The sequence below is a fragment of the Papilio machaon genome, chromosome 13, assembly GCF_912999745.1.
Source record: "Papilio machaon chromosome 13, ilPapMach1.1, whole genome shotgun sequence".
Taxonomy (NCBI): Eukaryota; Metazoa; Arthropoda; class Insecta; order Lepidoptera; family Papilionidae; genus Papilio; species Papilio machaon.
Genome location: NC_059998.1, coordinates 6,332,811 through 6,353,515, shown reverse-complemented (window position 1 = coordinate 6,353,515; position 20,705 = coordinate 6,332,811). Strand labels below are relative to the sequence as shown.

Sequence of the window (20,705 nt, the reverse complement as noted above, 5' to 3'; positions counted from 1 at the left end):
TGACCGAATATACAACTCGGCGTTGTGTGTATGGAGCGCGTGCAACGCGATACAGTATTAATATCTAAGATTTACGTTGCCTTGTGTACAAGGTGCCTTACAATAAAGAATTAACTTTGAAAACTTGGTCTTAATTAAATTAGTTAAATAAAAGTTAACCACAATTTATATTTCTACCACATATCTCTAGAAGTTAGATCAGGTTCTAGTACCGATGCAATACCTCGACAACAGAGAAGACGGTGTAAGGTACGTAAGGTGGAAGTTTTACTTCTTATCTGCCAAATCCTTTGTAATAAGGTTAGGATGGGAAGGGAATATTGAAACGTATGCAATTTCTTTTGAACACTTTAGCTTATCGCAAATGTCTATATGTAACTTCAACTACGCAATTTTACCAGTACAAACTTTCCATTTGCTCTTTTACCAACTTCTATTAAAAAAAACATACATTGTTTATATTTCCATTTAACAGTGATCCCTAAAACAACACAACGCATTTCTGTATTGGTCGTAAAAGTTAAAAATCGCGATCGCAATCGTAAAGCCGCTGCGTCGACTTGTAATTTGCGATGGACAAAAAAATATATATAGTCTATTTGAAATTAAAATCGCTAATGACAAAGACCATTAAGTTAATCATTTTAATTAGAAGTTGGCGTTCTCTTGCGCTTTGTACGAGGCCTTTTTTATAACGAGATGCGCTCCTACACCGATATCAAGAAAACATTTTAATAGGTACCTTTACATCAACATAGTTTACTGTTCTTTTAATCGTTAGTTTCCACTCACTACTAATCCGATAGAGATCTATATTAAATGCAAGATCTGTGGTGAATAAAATATATCTATCAAGAACTTGATTTAGAAAATGACCTTTGCCTTTAGATCATAAGATGGATCGGATTATTTCATCCCACACAAAGGTCCTTCGTAAACATATAAATTTTCGAAATTTGTCCATTTTAGTTGCTAAGCAACTTACGCAATACAATGTGAGAGGTTCGTACATATGTACGAGTCGTTATCATTTCCAATACATCGTAAATACGCGTCTATCGCGTAGTTGCAATACCTGTACTGAACGAATTGACAACTCGCTTTGACGATTCATCGTTGCGTGTACAACACGCGCGCTACGCGATCTTTACGAGGTAAGGATACGATATTAGTTTCAAAGTTTTGCGTTGCCTTGTGTGCAAAGGACCTTACGCTATCTCAAAATATACTATTGCAGTTGTTTTAGCTGGGGCAAAAGAGGTATAGAAATATCACTGTGGGACCACTTCATCCTTTTCTTATAAGGAAAGGATGGAAAGGGGAGTGGAGGTGACGCATAGGAAGATGAAATATCCTCTTTCTATGTGTCCCCTTCTCCGTTAATTAAAGGTAGGCAAAGCATCTGCATTTGGATGTCTATGTGCCACGATCACCTCGCTATTTCGGTGAATTTAGGTGGCCGTTTGTTCGTTTGCCATCTTTTGATATAACATGAACATAATCTGTATCTATTCCCCTATGTCACAAGCATATTACACGTACGTGTTATTCTCCAATTGTCCAGGATATCTATAATATGCCATCTCCTGTCAACACCTAGTCCAGTGTGCGGACTTTAAGGTTGTCAATTGAATAATTTGAGATTTGAATTACCACGAAGTAATACTATAGGTACACATTGTTAACATGTTTATAGTTTAGGTGTATACATTTGAGGTTAATCCGTTCCTATTTAGTTATTTGTTGTTGAAGTCGTCATTATAACTCTAAATATTCATTCAAATGAACATTACGAACATGATTAACCATTATTAATCTTACTAATATTATAAATGCAAAACTTAATATGGTTTGATGGTTGTATGTTTGTTCGGAAGTATCTCCAGAACGACTAAATGGATCACAGTGAAATCTTGCATAGATGTAGAACATAATCTGGAAGAACACATAAGCTACTAATTTTTTTTTTTTTAATTCTCTCCCAGACTGAGTCGCGGGTTAAAACTTGTTATATTTATTGACGAAATCGTTGTACCGTTTCTTTATACGATTTATATAATCAATAATTAATTATCAAAATGTAATTTACCGCAAGAAACTGTTACACGAAACGTCGGTCTCTTTAATTATTTAATAATTTTAATGTCAACATCGTCACAAATGAGCTATTAATTCGAAGTTAATTAAACTTGTGTTATCTTCGTATGCAAAACTAATTAACTACAACGAAGAGAAAAAACAACTAAGTTAACATGTCATTACGTTTTAAGAACCTGTATACTTGTGACATTCCATTGTAATCGAATTACGAGAATTTATAAATATTCAGTGATACATTACAGATATGGTTAGGAAAAAAATTAATGAATAGTCAGCTGAAGCAACGATGGATAGGTTACATAAAAGAAAGGATCGTTTACTGTAGCGTTAATTGATATGAATACATGAATGATGACCATATTATTGGTAAAATAACTAATGCTTAGTTTCTGAAGTTTCCATTTATTTCTGCATATCTTTCTTGCGTTCTTTGAGTTATGTTTCTGAGTGGGAAACGAATTGTTTAATAATTATGGAGGCGATTACTAGTACCGTATAAACTCAAAAGAAAAATAAACTGTTTTGTTCAGATCAAGAACACTAGCGATACAATTTATTAATAAATGCTCGTATAATCCTAAAGTTACTGTCAGCACCCGTACGATTTATTCTTTTAGTCTTTTTACGTATAACTTAATTTGTGCGTATTAAAAGCGATGACATCGATTTAATAAATTAAAATGTTTTTCTTACGATAGCTCCTAGTTTCAATGTCCCCTCCGTTCGATACCCACGCATAGGGATTTTCATTTTTCATAAAGGCTGTGATTGCAATGGCCTCTGAAAGAAGAAAAAGAAAAGATGTAGGAAGAGTTTTTGAACGTATTCTTCTTTAGTAAGAAAAAGGAAATTTGTGATTTTTTTATATAACTTCTAGTAAATTCCCGCCCGCATTTAGTCAGATTATTTCATTTCATGGCATGAACATAATTTCAAATGTAAGTGAAACATATACAATCTTCCAATAGACATTTGTATCATCATCATCATCATCAGCTCACTATACGTCCCCACCGAAGGACTCGGTCTACCCCAAGTTAGGTTTGACTAGGCCATAGTCAACCACGCTAGCCAAGTGCGGGTTGGTTGACTTCACACATATCGTTGAATTTATTTTCAGATATGTGCAGGTTGCGTCACGATATTTTCCTTCATCGCAAGAACGACGGATAAATGTATATATGTAAATTGAAAAACATATTGGTACATGGCGGGATTCGAACCCAGGACCTGCAGATTGCAAGTTAAGTGCTTAACCCTTGTGCCACCGACGATCTTTATCAATATACGGGAACCAAATGGCACGACTTGTTATTTAAAAGTAACAAGTTAGAAACGATCGATTATTGCGAACAAATTACGACATTTTTCAGTTTTATGCAAGGATGTGTAGTCATTACTAATTAATATGGATATACATACTTTAAGGAGGCAAATAAATACAACAAAATTCACATGCCAACAATCATTTATAACTTTGGCAAATGTACTTTATACTTTAGAATTAGTCTGGCCATCCAAAGGAGGAACGCTGCCAGTATCTTCGGAACCTTGCCTAAAGGGACACCTTTTAATGACATATTTTAGTTTTTATATATTATATTTAAATTAAATTCAGTGTCGAAAAATATGAAATATATAATCCTCTTTATACCTAATTCAAATAAATATTCAAGTATTAAAAATGGAAACTGGCCAGAAAGGTTTTTTTATTTTATTTTAATAATGATTATGTTCGCTGCTAAAACATCCATCTATTTGACATAACATTTATTGAATTTTAATATCATTAAATGACGCATATTTCCTTAATTATATTAAATTTGGTAAATCACGTTTCGTATTTTGACCTTGTGGTTATTCATGAGACAAATCGTGAAATAAATATATTAAAAAAATTATTAGAGCGTAAATCGTATCCGCGTACAATTTTGCATCAATAGTTTTACATAACAAAACTTAGCAACAGGATATATAATATTATAGCAACACAAGTAAATATAGAGCGTCGGTGGCTTAGGGGTTAAGCACTTGACTTATAATCTGCAGGTCCTTGGTTCGAATCCCGCTATGTACCAATGTGTTTTTCCATTTTCGATTTACATATGTACATTTATCCGACGTTCATACGGCGAAGGAAACATCGTGATGCAACCTGCACATCACTAAAAGAAATTTCAAAGATATGTGTGAATTCCCGGGAGGAAAAGGTGGGGACGTGACCACGCCAAATGGAGCTCCGTGATCTCTGCTTACCTCTTTAGGTTACAGGCGTGAGTTGTAAGTAAATATAGACATCGGCAAGAAATTAAAAGGTTTTAGATGCGTTCCCCAATTGATAGGCGAAAGGATTTACAGAAAAAGGATAGTTTCCTTTTAGCTACCGGTAAAGACTGTTAAGGATTAAGAAAAATATTGGAAGGGGGAGTGGACTATAATTAGCCACAAGCACACACACTTATCAGACCAACAGTGGAAGAACTTGCGCTTTACGCCTGTCTTCTGTGTGGTCGTGGTATTGCACGAGTATGATAAGGGTCGAATTTTAACTTCTTTGTGAAGTAAGGTGCAATCTTTCTACAACTGCAACTGCACAAGCGAAGACAGACGCCTTATATAATATTGATCATGTTTTACTATTTAAAAACCTTGTCTAATCAAGCTCCCCTTACGTTCTATTTACTATTTCAATAGGAGGATATAAGTGCTTAAAGCGATTGTTAAAATTTGCTCCCTAAATTGACAATACAATGACAGCACCAAACAAGTATCTGCTTCCGACTTATTTAACTAATTGGTACTCTGCTATCGTACTTGCTATGATTTAATATAATTACGTGTACATCTATGAGCATTGCCTGATACAACAAATTGGATGCCAAAAATACATACAGAACCCTATCCTATATTGTAAAGTAATGACGACGCTCAATTATAAAGAAATAGATAGGTGCAGTAGAACGACTATTTTGAAATAACATTTATGATTAACTATTACTGTACGAATTAAAAAAAAAACTTAATAAGATGCCTATGTGCTATTACAAACTATGTTCTACATCTGTGCCAAATTACATCATGATTCGTCGAGCCATTCCGGAGATATCTTCTAATAAACACCAGTCCATCTAAACTTTCGTATTTAGAATATTAGTAAGATATGAATCTTCCAGTTCTTGTTTTTAAAAGAGAAGTGTATAACCGAGCAGTGAGGCCCTTACTAAAAAAAAAATCACCGACGCCTACAGACATTCACAACACTAGAGGAACAGCAGATGCGTTGCCAGCCTTTAAGAGACAGGGACGATCGCTACTTGACGTACCCCAAGTCGCAGTGGTTTGGAAATACGGTCGAGGACAGACCATTTCATGACCCGGCAGTACTAGGCAGTATGTTGCGCGTAAACTGCACGGTTGAGGATTGCTATCCATCGAGTTGGTATGGTTTGTACTTGGCAGTCTGTCTTGACGTCTGATGACAGAACTCAGCGGCAGAAATTGATCCGAACTTTCCGAGGCTCTCCCCGTGATGGTAAAATAATTTTAACGCAGATGTTTTTTTGTTAAAATCTGTACCTGTTATAGAGATTTTAGATAGATTCAAAGATCATTTATGTTCACATACTTATTTGTGACGGACAATGTATAATATTTATATTTCTATAGGTTTGTGTGCGATTTTTCCTATTGTATAGAAAAGTTTCATTTGTTTTTTAGTTTCAAAAAAATTAGACTTTGTTAAAAAGGGTAGTCCGATACCGAGAATGTTTTCCATTAGTTCTGCAGTTTCCGAAATTACAACAAACGAACCAACTTTAACTTTCAATTAATTTATGAAAACGTACATCATTTGCGAAATGTTTCTGTTGTTTTAAAACTATTTAATGATTGTTAAAGTTACGATGAGTATACGTCATTGCTTAGGACAGAATTTTCCAGACAGAATTCATTAACTTTTGTTGGCTAAATAAAGTCTCAGTAAACTACAATTTTTTTTAGTCATTGCCTTATCAAATAATATGAAAAACACGACAAAGACTCATGACGGTTCAGAAAAACTCTTTGGAATCATGTTTGTCTAAATTTTATCTTGTAGTAAGCCACCAAAATTAATCAACGATTATCAAATTGTCTACCCTATCGTTCGAAACGTATTAATAACGTAAATAACCGGCTTCAGGTGAACAATATAAAATTGGCAAAACTACAATTATGCACGCTTCAAATTGGTCCCATTCATCAACGTCACCAGAAATGCTTTACCCCCTAAAAAGTAGACCGGCTTTGAGCCAAGATGATTCCGCGAGCAATCCTCTACCCGGCTAATAACAGCATCCGAATGAAGGGTTGCGGCCGATTCGAGAAATTTAATGAAATATTTGATTTATGCCCACCATGAATATCAGGTAGCTTATTATAAGAATATATCATTAAATATTACATATATAATTAAAGACCAGGTTAGCCCGGAGCTACCCCAATTTATGCCGCGCGGGCCGCATTATAATTTTAATAAAATTGCCCGCCGCTCGATAAAATAATACCGAAGCGTAGAAAAAAAATAATAACGAAATTATAACACGTCTGATTGATGTATTATTTGGTAATTTATCGTGTGTAATTACATCGTGTAATAATGGCCGATAATGCGATGCGGCGACGGCGCTGAGGGAACGATTTATTAGTATTTATTAAAGTATGAATTATTGTATAATTACTGGGATGGTGCTTCCAAACTAAACAGAGCGGTTGTTTTAGGGTTGAATTTATGACCGGTTCTCGGAGGCGATCTAATCGCACCGCCGACTGAACCTCGCCGCGTCGAAGCGCCGGCTAAAATTAAACTTTAAAGACGCTCACCAATGTTCATCATTCAGTGTTTGTATTGCAACGGCTTTGTTTTGAAAATTTCACATGAACTGAAGTGAAAATCTGTACAAAATATTATAATTTACGAATACATATAAATATTAAAATAAGCTTTTTATAGAAACTTCCTTCCTTTTTACATTTTTATTACTGTATTGTTTGTTTAAATTAAAATAAAATTATGAAAACAAAGAACGATCTATTAAGTAACAAAACTAAAATATAATTATTTTCCACTCTATAGAAAAAACCCACAATCACCGGTAGGGGTAGGCGTAGAAAGTGATGGATAGATTGCATAAAAGGTGACACTGGTCAAGCATGGAGTGACGAAAAAGATGACGGAAGACAAGTCTGTTTGGAGGACGAAAACTAGTACATTGACCCTACATTGTGATGATGATGACTAACGATCCACATTTAAAGACCCAATCACTTTACGACTGATGATTTGGTCATCTCTTCATTAAAGAATAAGCCAACAACATTGTTGTTACCAGAGGCGTTATAATTTTGGCAGTCAAGACATAATATTGTCTGGCGTGTCTATATCGCTTGGTGTGATCTTAACAATGCTGTCGGTAATTATCACTTTAAATCCCAGCTTTTATTGCATGACTAACGACACAAGTTTGCGGACATTAAAAATATTTAACACATTAAATGCGATTTTCACTTATAAACGTGAACTCTGGAATCATTAGAATTGAAAGTATTAACTAGAGAATTTGACATGCTTTGTCTTGGATTAACTTTAATCAAGAGTTTTAAGGAACATTTTCACTAATTCGAATATTATGAAAATTAAACCAAAACCTGGAATTTAGTTTAATTGTCACTGAAACAAAATATTAAATAGAATATAACATCGTGCTATATTACTTATATTTTACACTAGCGGTTACCCGCGACATTGTCAGCGCAGAGTTAAAAAAAAAGCATAAGTTACTCAGTAAAAGTCCCGTCCAAATTGGTCCAATCGTTTGAAAAATTACCCGATACAAATACGAACTTGCTGACAGACAGACAAGAATTTTAAACATTGCTATTTCGTTATCAAGTACGTAAATGCAATTTTTCTTATATAGGTATACGTACAGACTGTATAAATTGAAAACACCAGCACGACAGCCAAAAATGCTTTTATTCCGTTGTTAAATTCTTCTTTATACACTACAAACATATTTACAATAATTATATCAATCAAACTTTATTCACTACAATTTCGCTGTTAACTTCCCGCGCCATTCTCTTACTGTCTTTGCACCTATCTTTTTCCAAAACAAAAAGGCAAAGGTTTCGATGGCCAGTATGCCACCTCTTTGGGAGTATGTTCAATTCTGAATTCAACACAGACGCTTTAATTTTATTAATTCATTGGATAAAAACTCATTCAGATTACAACCAGCTTTAAAATCTATTACGCACATTTAAAAAAATAATCTTTACCACAAACAACATTACATGATCCTTAAAATCGTATTTTAGTTATTCTATAACAGTAATTCTTACTTTATACTGCATTATAATCTTATATAGATAAGAATCACTCGTTAAAACGAGTAAACAAACACACATATTTCATAGTTAATAGTTTTTATGGACGGTTTTATAAGCGTTACGAAGGTATCGAGCGTAGGATTATAAAATATTCTACAGATGTGTTAAACGGTAACTGTTATGTGTTATTTATTTGTTTTTTTAATCAACCCCATGTTTAGGGTTGGCACTATCCTAAAATATGAACAATATTATTTCTTGGTCTAATATTGGAGTCTTAACGTGTTGCGGCCTCGGGGTTGCGTCCAGCAAAAATGACATTGATCGCATTTTTATCTCGTGCCTTTTAGATAAAACATATCAGCTCCTAAATATTTACATCATATCGCAACAGTCATAGCGCTACTTGGACATACTACATACTTCAGTTTCTAAAATAAGCTATAAAATAGCTGTCGAAGATTTTTTTGAAGCTTTTTTTATCAATCATAATCTTGCTTTGCTTGCTCTGAGTGCTTCCTTAGATGTGATCTTTTATAACATAAAATGCGAAAAAAAATGAGCGAGAGATTTTTTTGGCATTTTATGGCCTTTTATATTCGACCACATCACCATTTAACAATAGGTGTGATCGTGGTCAAGCTCTTGGTTATTAATTGTAACAAAATAGCAATTTATTTGGCTTAAAATGTGTAGGTATAATATAACCCTCAGCGAAAAGAGTCGTTACAAATTAACCCTCAATAAAAAAAAAAACTGTTCGTCACTCAATATTAGGCGGCCCGCGGTACTCCCTCCCTTAACCCTCTGACTGCAGTCTCTTGCTGACACTTGTTAGAATGTAATACGAATGACTTACCGGAGCCACTGGCAAACAGGAAGTCCCTGTGCAGGGAGGACGTCTTCAGGTAAGGGTAAAACAGCTTGCTGCCGGCCGCTGCCTTTCACGATACTGTCAAATAAATGTACATGTTTAGTTCGAACTCTGAAATTTCTGTTTTGATTTAAAATACTTTCACACTAATTCAATTTATACTTAGTCGGGTTCTCTCATCTTTGTTTAATAAAGTATAACAAGTAGGACTGATATATCTTGATCCTTATTAAGATATAAAAATAAAATAATGAGGTTTAACTGCTTACTAAAAATAACAAACTTTTAACATATTAACTATGAGATTAAGATGTAAAATAAGTTGATGAAAAAGTTAAATGTAACTTTTCGGCAAAACATCTAAAATTTTCCGTTGACTTAAGTCGAGCAAACTCGTTTTTCTCATAACATGAAAGTTAAAAAAAAATTGCGACAAAACAAGTGAAAGTACTTCCGTGGAAAACCTACAGCTTACATTGCGACAGATTTAAATCTAAGCGCTGGTACTTAGTAACTTCGGCGGATAAAGTTTAAGTAATTCTTAATTGAAAATTGCGAAAAGGTAAAGTACTTATAACTAATTAATTTACTGTACAATTGCAAAGAAAGTTCATGTAAAAAAATAATTAAATTTAGGATAGATTAGGGTTTATTTTAATCCAGCCCGCGACTCTATCTGCGCGGCATTAAAAATGATAAAGTAGCTTGTGGTCTTTCAAACTATGTTCTACATCTATGCTAAATTTCAGCATTACCCGCCGAGCTGTTCTGGAGATAACAAATATCCATCTAAACATCTAAACTTTCCCATCTATATATATAAAAGAAAGTTGTGTTAGTTACACCATTTATAACTCATGAACGGCTGAATCGATTTGACTGAAAATTGGTGGGCAGGTAGCTTAGAACCAGGAAAAGGACATAGGATAATTTTTACCCCGTTTTCTATTTTTTATTCCGCGCGGACGGAGTCGCGGGTAAAAGCTAGTTTATAATATTCGTAGGTAAGATAGTAAGATTTCTCACATTTTCCAAATAATTTAAACCTGAATATTTTAAATTTCTTATGACTGTACCGTAGGAAAATAAATATACATCTATACGAATAAATATGTTTCTAATATTGTAAAAGAATATTTCAAATATACAATTCCCGCTTTATCGAATCGCTAACGCTCATCACAGAGTTCTAACCTCAAGTCCTTGCGAGCGGGGCGGGCGGGATGGAGGGGGGCGGCGCAAGGAACACGCGGGGCTGCGCGGATTTTTCACTCAAGACCACGTGTTAGTCACGTGCTTCAAACTTTTTACATCAAGTTTCCCTCGCTCCGCCGTCGTTCGGAAACTTTTTATACTTTTTTATTATCTGTCATTGGGTATTGAGTTGCCAGTTGCTAAATGTTGTTTCTATTTTTGGATATTTGAATTAAGGAGGTTAATTGAAATATTTGACTTCAAAAATTACCATTATTTTTTTGCAAATGAATTTGGATTGACCGCTAGAATAGCATTGTTATCGATTTTTAATATTCACTTTTTGTTACTAAAATGCTATTAAAATTAAATTATTGATTGTTATAGCGAATTGCTAGTACCGTTTTAATGATAATTTCATGTTAAAAAAACAGTGCAATTGAATTAAATATTCAAAGTTTTGACGTTACTTAATAATTTTACATTCCCATGACATTTAAAAAATGCATACCTTTTCTTTTAGTAATTGATTTAATATGTAACCTAATAATTCTCAAATTAAATTTATTACCTAGGAATCACTTTGCCATAGTGTCGGCGTTCGGAAATTATAAAATGTTCTAAAACATTTTTTAACTTTTGGATATTAAAAATTAAAATGCTTCGATTAGTTCCATATTTCGAATGATCATTAATGTTGATTGATATAAGACGTGTCTGACGCTCGTAAAGTTTATATCGATTATCGACATCGAATTTCACCCGGAGACCACAGACAATTCCCTTGTTACCGGCGCAAGAGTAATAAAATGCCGCTTTCTCAACAATGCATCACTAGATCGAACCGTTTCGCAATCATATCAACTATACCGTGTCTAGAAAATTCTTAATTGAACTAATGAGAAGTAATTACAATTTTTATTGCGGCCATAATGATTACGATGCCTTAAAATAATAAAAGCAATTAGACATTGATGGGCGTAGCTGAGTGGCTCGGGTCGTCCCACTCATACACGCGGCGATCGTGTGGGTCAAGAGCGGGATGGAAGAGGCTCTGATTAGACGTAATTGTTCAAACGGTTATAAAAGTTGATGTCAGACGGTATTCCGTGTCGTAAAATGGCGCGATGTTTCCACTCGAAACGTCTTAATGTTAAAAAACGAATGGACAGCATACTTCTTACAACAATTGAGGATTCAGTGCTTTAGAACGAAGACAAATTATGAGCCTAATTAGGTCGCGATATGATTTCTAAATTTTATTCATGTGTATGATTCAGATTAATAAAGTTTGCGGGCAATGACGCGCGAACTTTTTAAAGATATGACATAAGATAAAGGCAAAGGAAAATATTTATAAATTAAGTTCTTTGGATTTGTTTTTCATATATAATTTATTAAAGTACATTTGACGACTATAAGTAACCCAGTATACTCCAGTGTTTAATATGTATGTAAATTGGTATCCCCAACTAAACAAATGCTTGTGCCTAATAGTCTTTTTTATACTAAAGATTTGTCATTTCTGTTAATAAATTAAAAATAACTATATTTTATAGTCAGATGGATGGATGGACGGATGGTTGGATGGACGGATGGTTGGATGTTTGTTTGAAGGTATCTCCGGAAGGGCTCAACAGATGTAGAACATAATCTGGAAGAACACAAAGGCCACTTAAAGTTGTTTTTAATTTCGCGAAGACGGAGTCCGACAACTAGTGTAAGAATGGAGTGCAATCATATATAAATATTCTTATTACATAAAATAAAACGGTTTTTGTTGGTTAAATAATAAGAAATGATGTATTATTAATGTAATTCAATTATTGATAAATATTAATTGATCGTTAATTTTAACTACAAAATTAATTTAACATCTTTTATATTGCGGTCAAAGGTGCCATTCAGATATTTATTAACAAAATTCTAATATTTTATGACATTTTTGAATACTAGCTGTAGGCCGCGACTCCGTCCGCACGGAATTAAAAAAAACACTTTATTATTAGCCTATGTTTTCTTTCAGACTATGTGCTACATCTTTGTCAAATTTCATCTAGATCCGTTGAGCCGTTCCGGAGATACTTTGAAACAAACATCCATCCAAATAAGCATTCGCATTTATAATATTAGCAAGATTGCATAGAACAGTGGATTTCCATGACAGAAATACTAGTACCTAGGTACAAAACATTATTGTTAATTCTATTTTACAGAATAACACTTAGTATGAAATTTGATATCAATTATTTTTAAGCTCTAACAACGATTAAACTCTTATAAGAATATTTCTATGACTTATACTAAGCCAAAGCCTAAATATTGTCAACAATAATCAACAAATTCATTAGACATTCCACAACATCTCACAATGTTCACAAAGTTACAACAAATTTGAAGAAAATATAAATTACTATCTGTCGGAATTTAAAAAAAACTGAATACCTTATATGTTCCAGACTATGCTCTACTCTACCTCTATGTTAAATTTCATCGAGATTAATGCAGCCGTTCTTTAGAGACCTTCTAACAAAGATCCATTCATCTATCTAAACATTCGCATTTATAATATTAGTAAGATTGTATGTAAGATTTTTCACTGATTATTAAATATACGAACTATTTGATTTGTAACATGATTTTTTTTTGTTTTTGGAACCATATTAGATTAGTATTAATGCCATATATTTTTCGCGGGGCTGGAAGATATGACATAAGAGTTGTAAGGTTAAGATTGCATATAGATGACAATAAAGGAAGACAGAAGAAACTATAAATCGATTCTATGAGGATACCTATGTGTAAGAAGGGAGTCAATTAAAATGTATTGAAGAGTAGTACGTAGGTACTATGCTGACTCTCCGTAAGGAAACAGAAAGATCATCATCAATACATAGTATAAAACAAAGTCGCTTTCGCTGTATGTCCGTATGTATGCTTAGATCTTTAAAACTACGCAACGGATTTTGACGCAGTTTTTTTTAATAGATAGAGTGATTCTTAAGGAAGGTTTGTATGTATAATAAATGCATAATATAGTAGAGAAACACTGATAAATTTAAAGTTTTCTAATGTGATGTCGTAAATAAGCACGTTTTTTTGCGCTTATATTGCAAACGCTGGCTGAACCCTACGAGATAGACCAAAATAATGTACTACAGTATTGTTCACCTTAAAAAGTTCAACAAAAAAGTCCGCGATGGTATATGTCTATCTCTTAGGGATAACCCAGCATAACCATTTTTATTCTTTTACGAAGTGATTTTAAACAATACAGCATTAATCCTTATCCATTTAAGTACCTTAAATAAATTGTGCATTTATTCTGTAGTAGGTATATTTTGCATTGCACCCGTGCGAAGCCGGGGCGGGTCGCTAGTGACAAGATATGAAATGATTTTGACTGTGGGATAAAAATTTGTAGTTTAAAAATGTCTATTTCTGATATAAATGTTAGTGAATTGTAAAACTAGATTCTTCCAGAATTCATTTGTTTCAATGACTTTTAACTATGTTACCATTAGTTTGAAGTGTTGATTTAACTATATTTTTGTTCCTGTCATATACTTGACAAAAATAGAGATGACAATATGTTTTGTGCTTCGACAGTGAAAACTCAGATTTCGCAATGTTTACTATTATTTCACTTTGACAGTCTAAGGAATATTTCTATTTTATGTAGGATAGATAATTTAAATTAAAAATTTGTGTATTTACACACACGGATTTAATTTTGTGTGAGATAATTTTTCCTTCGTTTTAATAATTTTATTTTATTATCAATTTAGACTTTTTAAATTCGTAATTAATTATTTTAATTAATTAATTTTACTTATTTTTTTAAACTTACATAAATTCTTATACTTGATTTAAACTTACATTAGTTTCTTGTTATTTTTTTTTTAATTTCTATGTTATTAATAAATGCCAGACACCAATTGTAAAACAAGCTACATAAATATCTAATTTCTTGAATAATAATTATTTATAGCAAAAAAAACTTAGATAGTGTCAATTTCTTTTTAGCTTAAATCTATGTAGGTATGTCAAACCTTTTAACGCACGCTGATATTAGAAATTATCAGAAATCATGATTATTGAAATATCGATGGATCCTACGTATAAGGGCCTAAGTAACAAATTGACGATTTTTACTTTTATGTTAAAAGCTACCTCTTAGTTTAGTTAACAGGTGTAAACATGTTTTTTTGTTAAAGTAAAAGGACCTATGCGACCTATTTTCATATATGGTTGAAACATTGAGAGCCTCTTTTTTAAAGTTGTCTAGGATTCGTAGGAGCCATCGATGTAATTATGCGTAAGCTTCCGAAATACGATCTTGATTAATAAATAACAAAGTATACTTAGAAGAAGCAGTTTTGGTGATACTAATTAAAGGGTAAAATACTCTTTATGGGCACATTGACATTAGTAGGTACTATTAATCAACGGCGGTCAAAGGGTTAATACACGTGTTTAACTAAACTGTGTCTAAATGTATTTTTTTGGAGTAGTACATTGAGTGTTTCTTATTAAGTAACACTTAAAAACCATTAGCAAGCAAACAAAGCATGCCATAGGTAAGTTTGCATGATCTTACAACTTTGAAATTGTTAAAGTAAGTTGTGACGTAAAAGTAATTTACCTTCTTAAGATGATCTCACTTAACTATACTGAAAAGTTTCAATAACAATTTTGGCGTAGATAATGGTACCATAAACGACTATTCCTTTTGGAACGAAGTTCCTTATCGCGCGTTGTGAAAGCGGGCTAGACGGAAAAAATTCTTACGAAAAGTTGTCACGACACTTTTTGCTATAGTAAGTATGTTAACGACGAATGAGCTACTTCACCATGGCAACGACGTGACAATATATAACGAAAATTCATAGAAATAAAATGTACTTCTTGTGAAGACTTAAGTTTTTTTATTCATAGAATAAACATTGGTTCCTTCACTAATTAATCGAAAAGAACTTCGTTCCATCCGGGTGTCCATTGACACACATTGATTTTTTATAATACCATTTTCTTTTATACCCACATTAGAAAATTAATAAGATAGTGATGTCATTGTTCCTTACCTGATCTGAAGAGATAAGTGAAAGAACGTGGATGAAAAATAATGTTTATGAAACGATTTTTGATAGGATATTTCAGTGCACGTGGTTTCCGAGACACACTATGGATGTTCGATCGTGTAATATTTAAACAAATACGTGTGTTATACCTACGAAAAACCGAACACATGACGAGTTCGAACCAATCAGCTGTTTGTGCCGCGCACGCCCCGCCCCGTAGACACCTTTTACACTTTATCGCGACAAAAAAACAACAAAACTTTTTTTCAATTCAACTAACTTTTTTTATTTACAGCGAAACAGCCATAAGTTTTGTCAAAATGTTGGCAACTGTCAACTGTGTACGCAAAGTTAGAAAAGTTTTGTTCTTAATAGATTTTTGAAAATCGAATGACGTTTATATTGACGTAAGCGAATTAAATAAATTTAGCAAATTTTAGTGGTTATCTAAAATTAAAGTTGTTGTCGACATTATTTATTATCAAAAAGTGAATGTATAATTATTTATAATTTTTTCTTTGATTGCATACTATATTAGAAAATATATCACCCATATGTATGTAGTTGCTACAATAGTTTGTAATGTAACGTGTTACAATTATGATAGCTAGTTACTTACAACACACAGTGGCAGTTGAAGGCGTCAAGATTTGTTTTCGTAACTGCGCTGTTAATTAGCCGGCGTTCGCTGATTCATCACTCTATAGCGTCTCAAACGGCCACCGCGAGCCGATAATTAACACTGCAAATTACCTCTCCAATATCCTTCGATTCGGTTCTAAGAACGACACTTGTGACTCGGCTATGATTTCCGAACGCACCGGAAACTTTCGAATTAGCTGTCAAAAGACGCGCGAAATGTTTTTTTTTTAGTCTGTGGCCGTGACACGAGCGAACACAAACACGGCCGACCGCGCCAGAACGCCGACGTTCACTAGCCGCCGCCGCTCGGCCAAGTCGAGGAGAAGAAGGCAGCGGTCTCGGCCAACCCGCCTTCCGTCCGTCTCGCTCTCGCGCGGCTAGTCCGCCCGTACCATTTTTACGGTTTAACCGACTCGATTCAATTCAACTCAACTCAATTGTCGTGGCGCGAATGCCTTCGCACTGGACGCTAGAGTGAGACACATAGACGACTTTCAGGCGAATAGAATTTTTCCTCATATTTTTTAATTATTTATTAAAATGAGTCGATGTTCGACGAAGATGTGAACGCGCTCGAGTCAAAGGTGCGATGCATCCGGTCAAGAGATCGAGTTCGGAAAATCGAAATGGAGCCTTAATCTTAGTTTAAGACGCAGAGTGTTCGGGCCGGGTGGGTCGTGTCGCACGCGCGGCCAGCGGCGCGGCGGCCGAGCGAGACGCCCGCTCGCGAGAGGCGGGCCCGCGCTCGGCCCGCGCTGTTGGCTGTATAAAGTTTTAGGCCGAAACATGTAAAAATGCATCTTGAAAAAAAGTTATGTATTAAAAAAAAGATTGTTAGTGCGAGCGGGGGGAGGAGGGACATTAACGCCGGTGGGAGATAGTGAGCCCGGCTTTTTTCGCGTGCTGTATTTTGGGGAGTGCGGGACTGGACAATGCATTATCGGGCCGCATTGCCGATCCGGACGCATCACTCCGCGGCCCGCACACCTCATGCTGCATTTGGATTATATTCTCGCACCTTGACCAATTATATTGATTTAAGAATTTAACTAAGAGCAAATGAAAAACTTATAAGTGTGTTAAACATTGATCGAATGCTTAAAGTTGTTTAATTAAAAAACTTTGAAAGTCATTATGCTGTACTAAAAGAAGTACTAAACTAATAATTAAGTTTGCTCCTTTGAATACACTTAATCCATTCTAAAAAGTTTCTGTAAAGTAGAAACTTTAGTTTAGCAAAATTTTTATTTCATTGGTATAACTAACTAGCAAAATTCACGTGAAATATGTCGAGTCTACCGCGATAAAGAAAACATAAAATAGATGACATAACTTCAACATTTGGTATAACAAAGCTGAAGCTTGAAACGACTCCTCTGAAGACTTCGGTAACTTTAGAAGACGAAAATGTTGTATTATTTTTTGTGGCATCGATCTATGAAAATAACAGCAGGCATCGAAGTTGATCACACAATATCTTAGCCATACAGTAACAAAAAAAGATCCAACGTATTAACTTTTCCAAAATGTTCTTAAACGTAACAAAAAAAAATTCACAAAAATCTCCAATAAATTAAAAGAATGGATACAATCAAATCATTTAATCCTTAAATAATTTCCTTACCTTTATTTATTTGAGTAATGATCGCTTCTAAGATGATGGAACTAGTAACATATTTGAGGTAGACAATTTCACTCGTAGGTACATGTTGTTGCAGGAATCAAATTTCAGTCTTCATTGATTTACTAAGGCTACAGGATAATTTGAGGGACATATTTTTTGAAGGTCACATTTAATGAAGGGGCTTTATAATAAAATTAGGTACAAGTAGGTACTTCTTATTTTAGTACGACGTTTGTTTGCTTGATCACACTTGACGCAGATCTTCAATTAAAATGACAACATAATTAGTCTTGTGTTCAAGTCTTGTACTTTTTACTGTCACAAAGTCGCGAGAACCTATATGAGAGTACAACCAGTAACAACAATATCGGAGTATTTAACAACTAAGATATAAACAAAGTTTTTCGACTAACCATGAGTTTCTGAGGCCAAAGTTTTAAGGATAAAACACATGACAATATATTTTATATAGAGATCTCAGAAACCCTCTAAGTAATTGACGAATTTGACTTCCATTGTACCTAAGTTATCGTGAAATAACAAGTAAAAATTTTTCGTCTCGTTCAATTGTAAATTTCATTATGTAGTTAAGTAGTCCTATTATAAAACTGACAAAAATTTCTATTAATCGGTGATTAGCACTTTTAAATTATATACTATTACTTTATTATATAAAAACGTAGGTACTTTTTCATGAATTCTATAATAATTGTTCAATAACTTTTGTATTTTTCCGACACAGTTACCTCTGTCTGTGTATTCCAGTTGGCACGAAAACTACGGAGCCCGATTTCGATGGATTTTGTTTTTGTTGGAAAGTAAAAAAATTGAAAAGAAAAACCAGAGTTTAGAGTTAGGAACAGAGCTGCGAAAAATTGTAGCTAAAATTCTACATAAAATGCGGGCTTCGAGTAAATATTGTATAGATTTGCTCCGGGATTCTTTCTAGAATTAAAATATACAAAGATCTTTTTGATGGTTTATTTGTATAATAACAATACGTAAAAGTCTATGAGGTTTGGATATATAAAGAAACTAGTTGTCGCTCGCGACTCCGCCTGCGCGGTAATAAGTAGTTAAAAAAAACGTAATAAGTAGTCTATGTGTTCTTCCAGACTATGTTCTACATCTGTGCCAAATTTCATCAACATCCGTTGAGCCGTTCCGGAGATAACTTCAAACAAACATCCATACATCCATCTAAAAATTCGCATTTATAATATTAGTAAGATGCAAGATTACTCCAAGTAGAACGAAGATGCCAATTCTCAGTCTCTGTATAAATAATGTAATGCTTATATTAGTCCATTTTCCCTTCCTACCCTTTTATTATAAGGAAATAATGGGAAGGAGAAGTGGATTTGGCTGAGGAGAGGATACATAGGATGGGGAAATATTCTCTTCTGTCCCTAAAAGTAGGAAACACAGAAGAAATCCGCAATTGCAGATGCAATTGCGGATTTCTTCGCTTTTTAGGCGAACCAGATGGTCTCATGCTTGTTTGCTAACTTCTGATATAAAAAGGTTATTACTAGGAATTTCGACTGTCTAAAATAACTTGAATCACTTGCACCCGTAGTATCATTCCTTTCATTTTTCTACTCGTACAACTTTGAACGAAACAATAGTTTGTCGCGTCAAAGGCAGTAGAATTTCACAGTTAACAGCAGACATTGTCTTGACATTTGAGTTTTTTCGTTACTTTGTGATCTAAGTCAACTAAAGTAGCTGCAGAATGTAAATAGGTGACATAAGCTAAATTTATTACCCACTGGAATTTTTTAATTGCGCGCGATTGAAATCGAGTGCAAATGCTAGTTATCGATAAAGAATTCTCCGTAGCACATATGTATGTCTTTATTAAAAAATATATCTTTAATTAAATGCTGCTACATGTTCTGAATTGTTCAACTTTTTATATACACATGTAAGGATAAGGCAGGTTTCCTAACAACATTTTCTTCACCGGGCACGTGGTTTATCGACAATTTGCAATTAACTATGACCATTGAAGAGTGTTACAAGAATCGAAGGATATTTTAATTTGCTCAGTTCCAGAAATACTAACCTTGCGTTTTCATTACAGAAACATTCATCACCCTGGCCTTATCCCATTCACGTGGCGACCCCACGCACGCACAAGGCTTTAGAAAGATTTGGCTTCATTTTTTACGACCGGACGCATGCTTCTTACCAATGCTACTTGCGAAAAGGTCCACAGAAACATTCGTACAACAATATCGATGGCTCCTACGAATAAAGGCTAATGAGCAAATTGACAACTTTACATAAGAGGCTCTCAAAGTTTCAACCATGTAAGAAAAGGTACCGCATTGGCCCCTTTTACTTCAGGAACACGTTTAAACCTGTAAATGTGTATTTGTGTTTAGTGCATGCTGTTAACTAAACTAAGAGGTAGCTTTTAACACAAAAAAGTAAAAGTCATCAATTTGTTACTTTGGCCCTTATATATAGGACCCATCGATATATTCGTTATCCATCACATTTTCCTTTAAAAATACTAAGATAACAACATTATTTTAAACAAGTTTTACATTAGTAGAAACTTACGGTTAGATAAGCTTAAAATTCAAATTTAGTTTTTATTAGTAGTATATTTTTATTTTTAGTAAAAACACTGGTATATTTTCTTGCTCAGCATATTTAGAACTATTACTATATTTTTTAAATTCAATCAGAACAGTATGAACTGATTTGGTGGTCTCATAAAGACGAACCTACTATCTTATCCAAGTTTTATTTGTATTGAGTGAGGAAAACAGTTCATCTATGTTCTTCTAGTTCCACAACCTTGTGGGCA

At 34.0% G+C, this 20,705-nt stretch overlaps 1 protein-coding gene across 7 annotated transcripts in view; it reads right to left on the bottom strand.

The window, feature by feature from the left end:
- LOC106720967 (POU domain, class 6, transcription factor 2) overlaps positions 1-16,553 on the bottom strand; it is a 123,806-nt gene extending 107,253 nt beyond the window's left edge. For 6 of the 7 annotated variants that reach the window (XM_045680458.1, XM_045680462.1, XM_045680461.1 and 3 more), the window contains exons 1-3: positions 16,238-16,553; positions 9,329-9,421; positions 2,794-2,880 (exon numbers count right to left, since the gene is read on the bottom strand). In XM_045680458.1, coding sequence (XP_045536414.1) covers positions 2,794-2,857 — 64 coding nt within the window. In that variant the 5' untranslated portion in view covers positions 2,858-2,880; positions 9,329-9,421; positions 16,238-16,553. The remainder of the gene's footprint in view (positions 1-2,793; positions 2,881-9,328; positions 9,422-16,237) is intronic. The other variant, XM_045680463.1, reaches the window with a different exon arrangement.
- Positions 16,554-20,705: the final 4,152 nt, after the last annotated feature.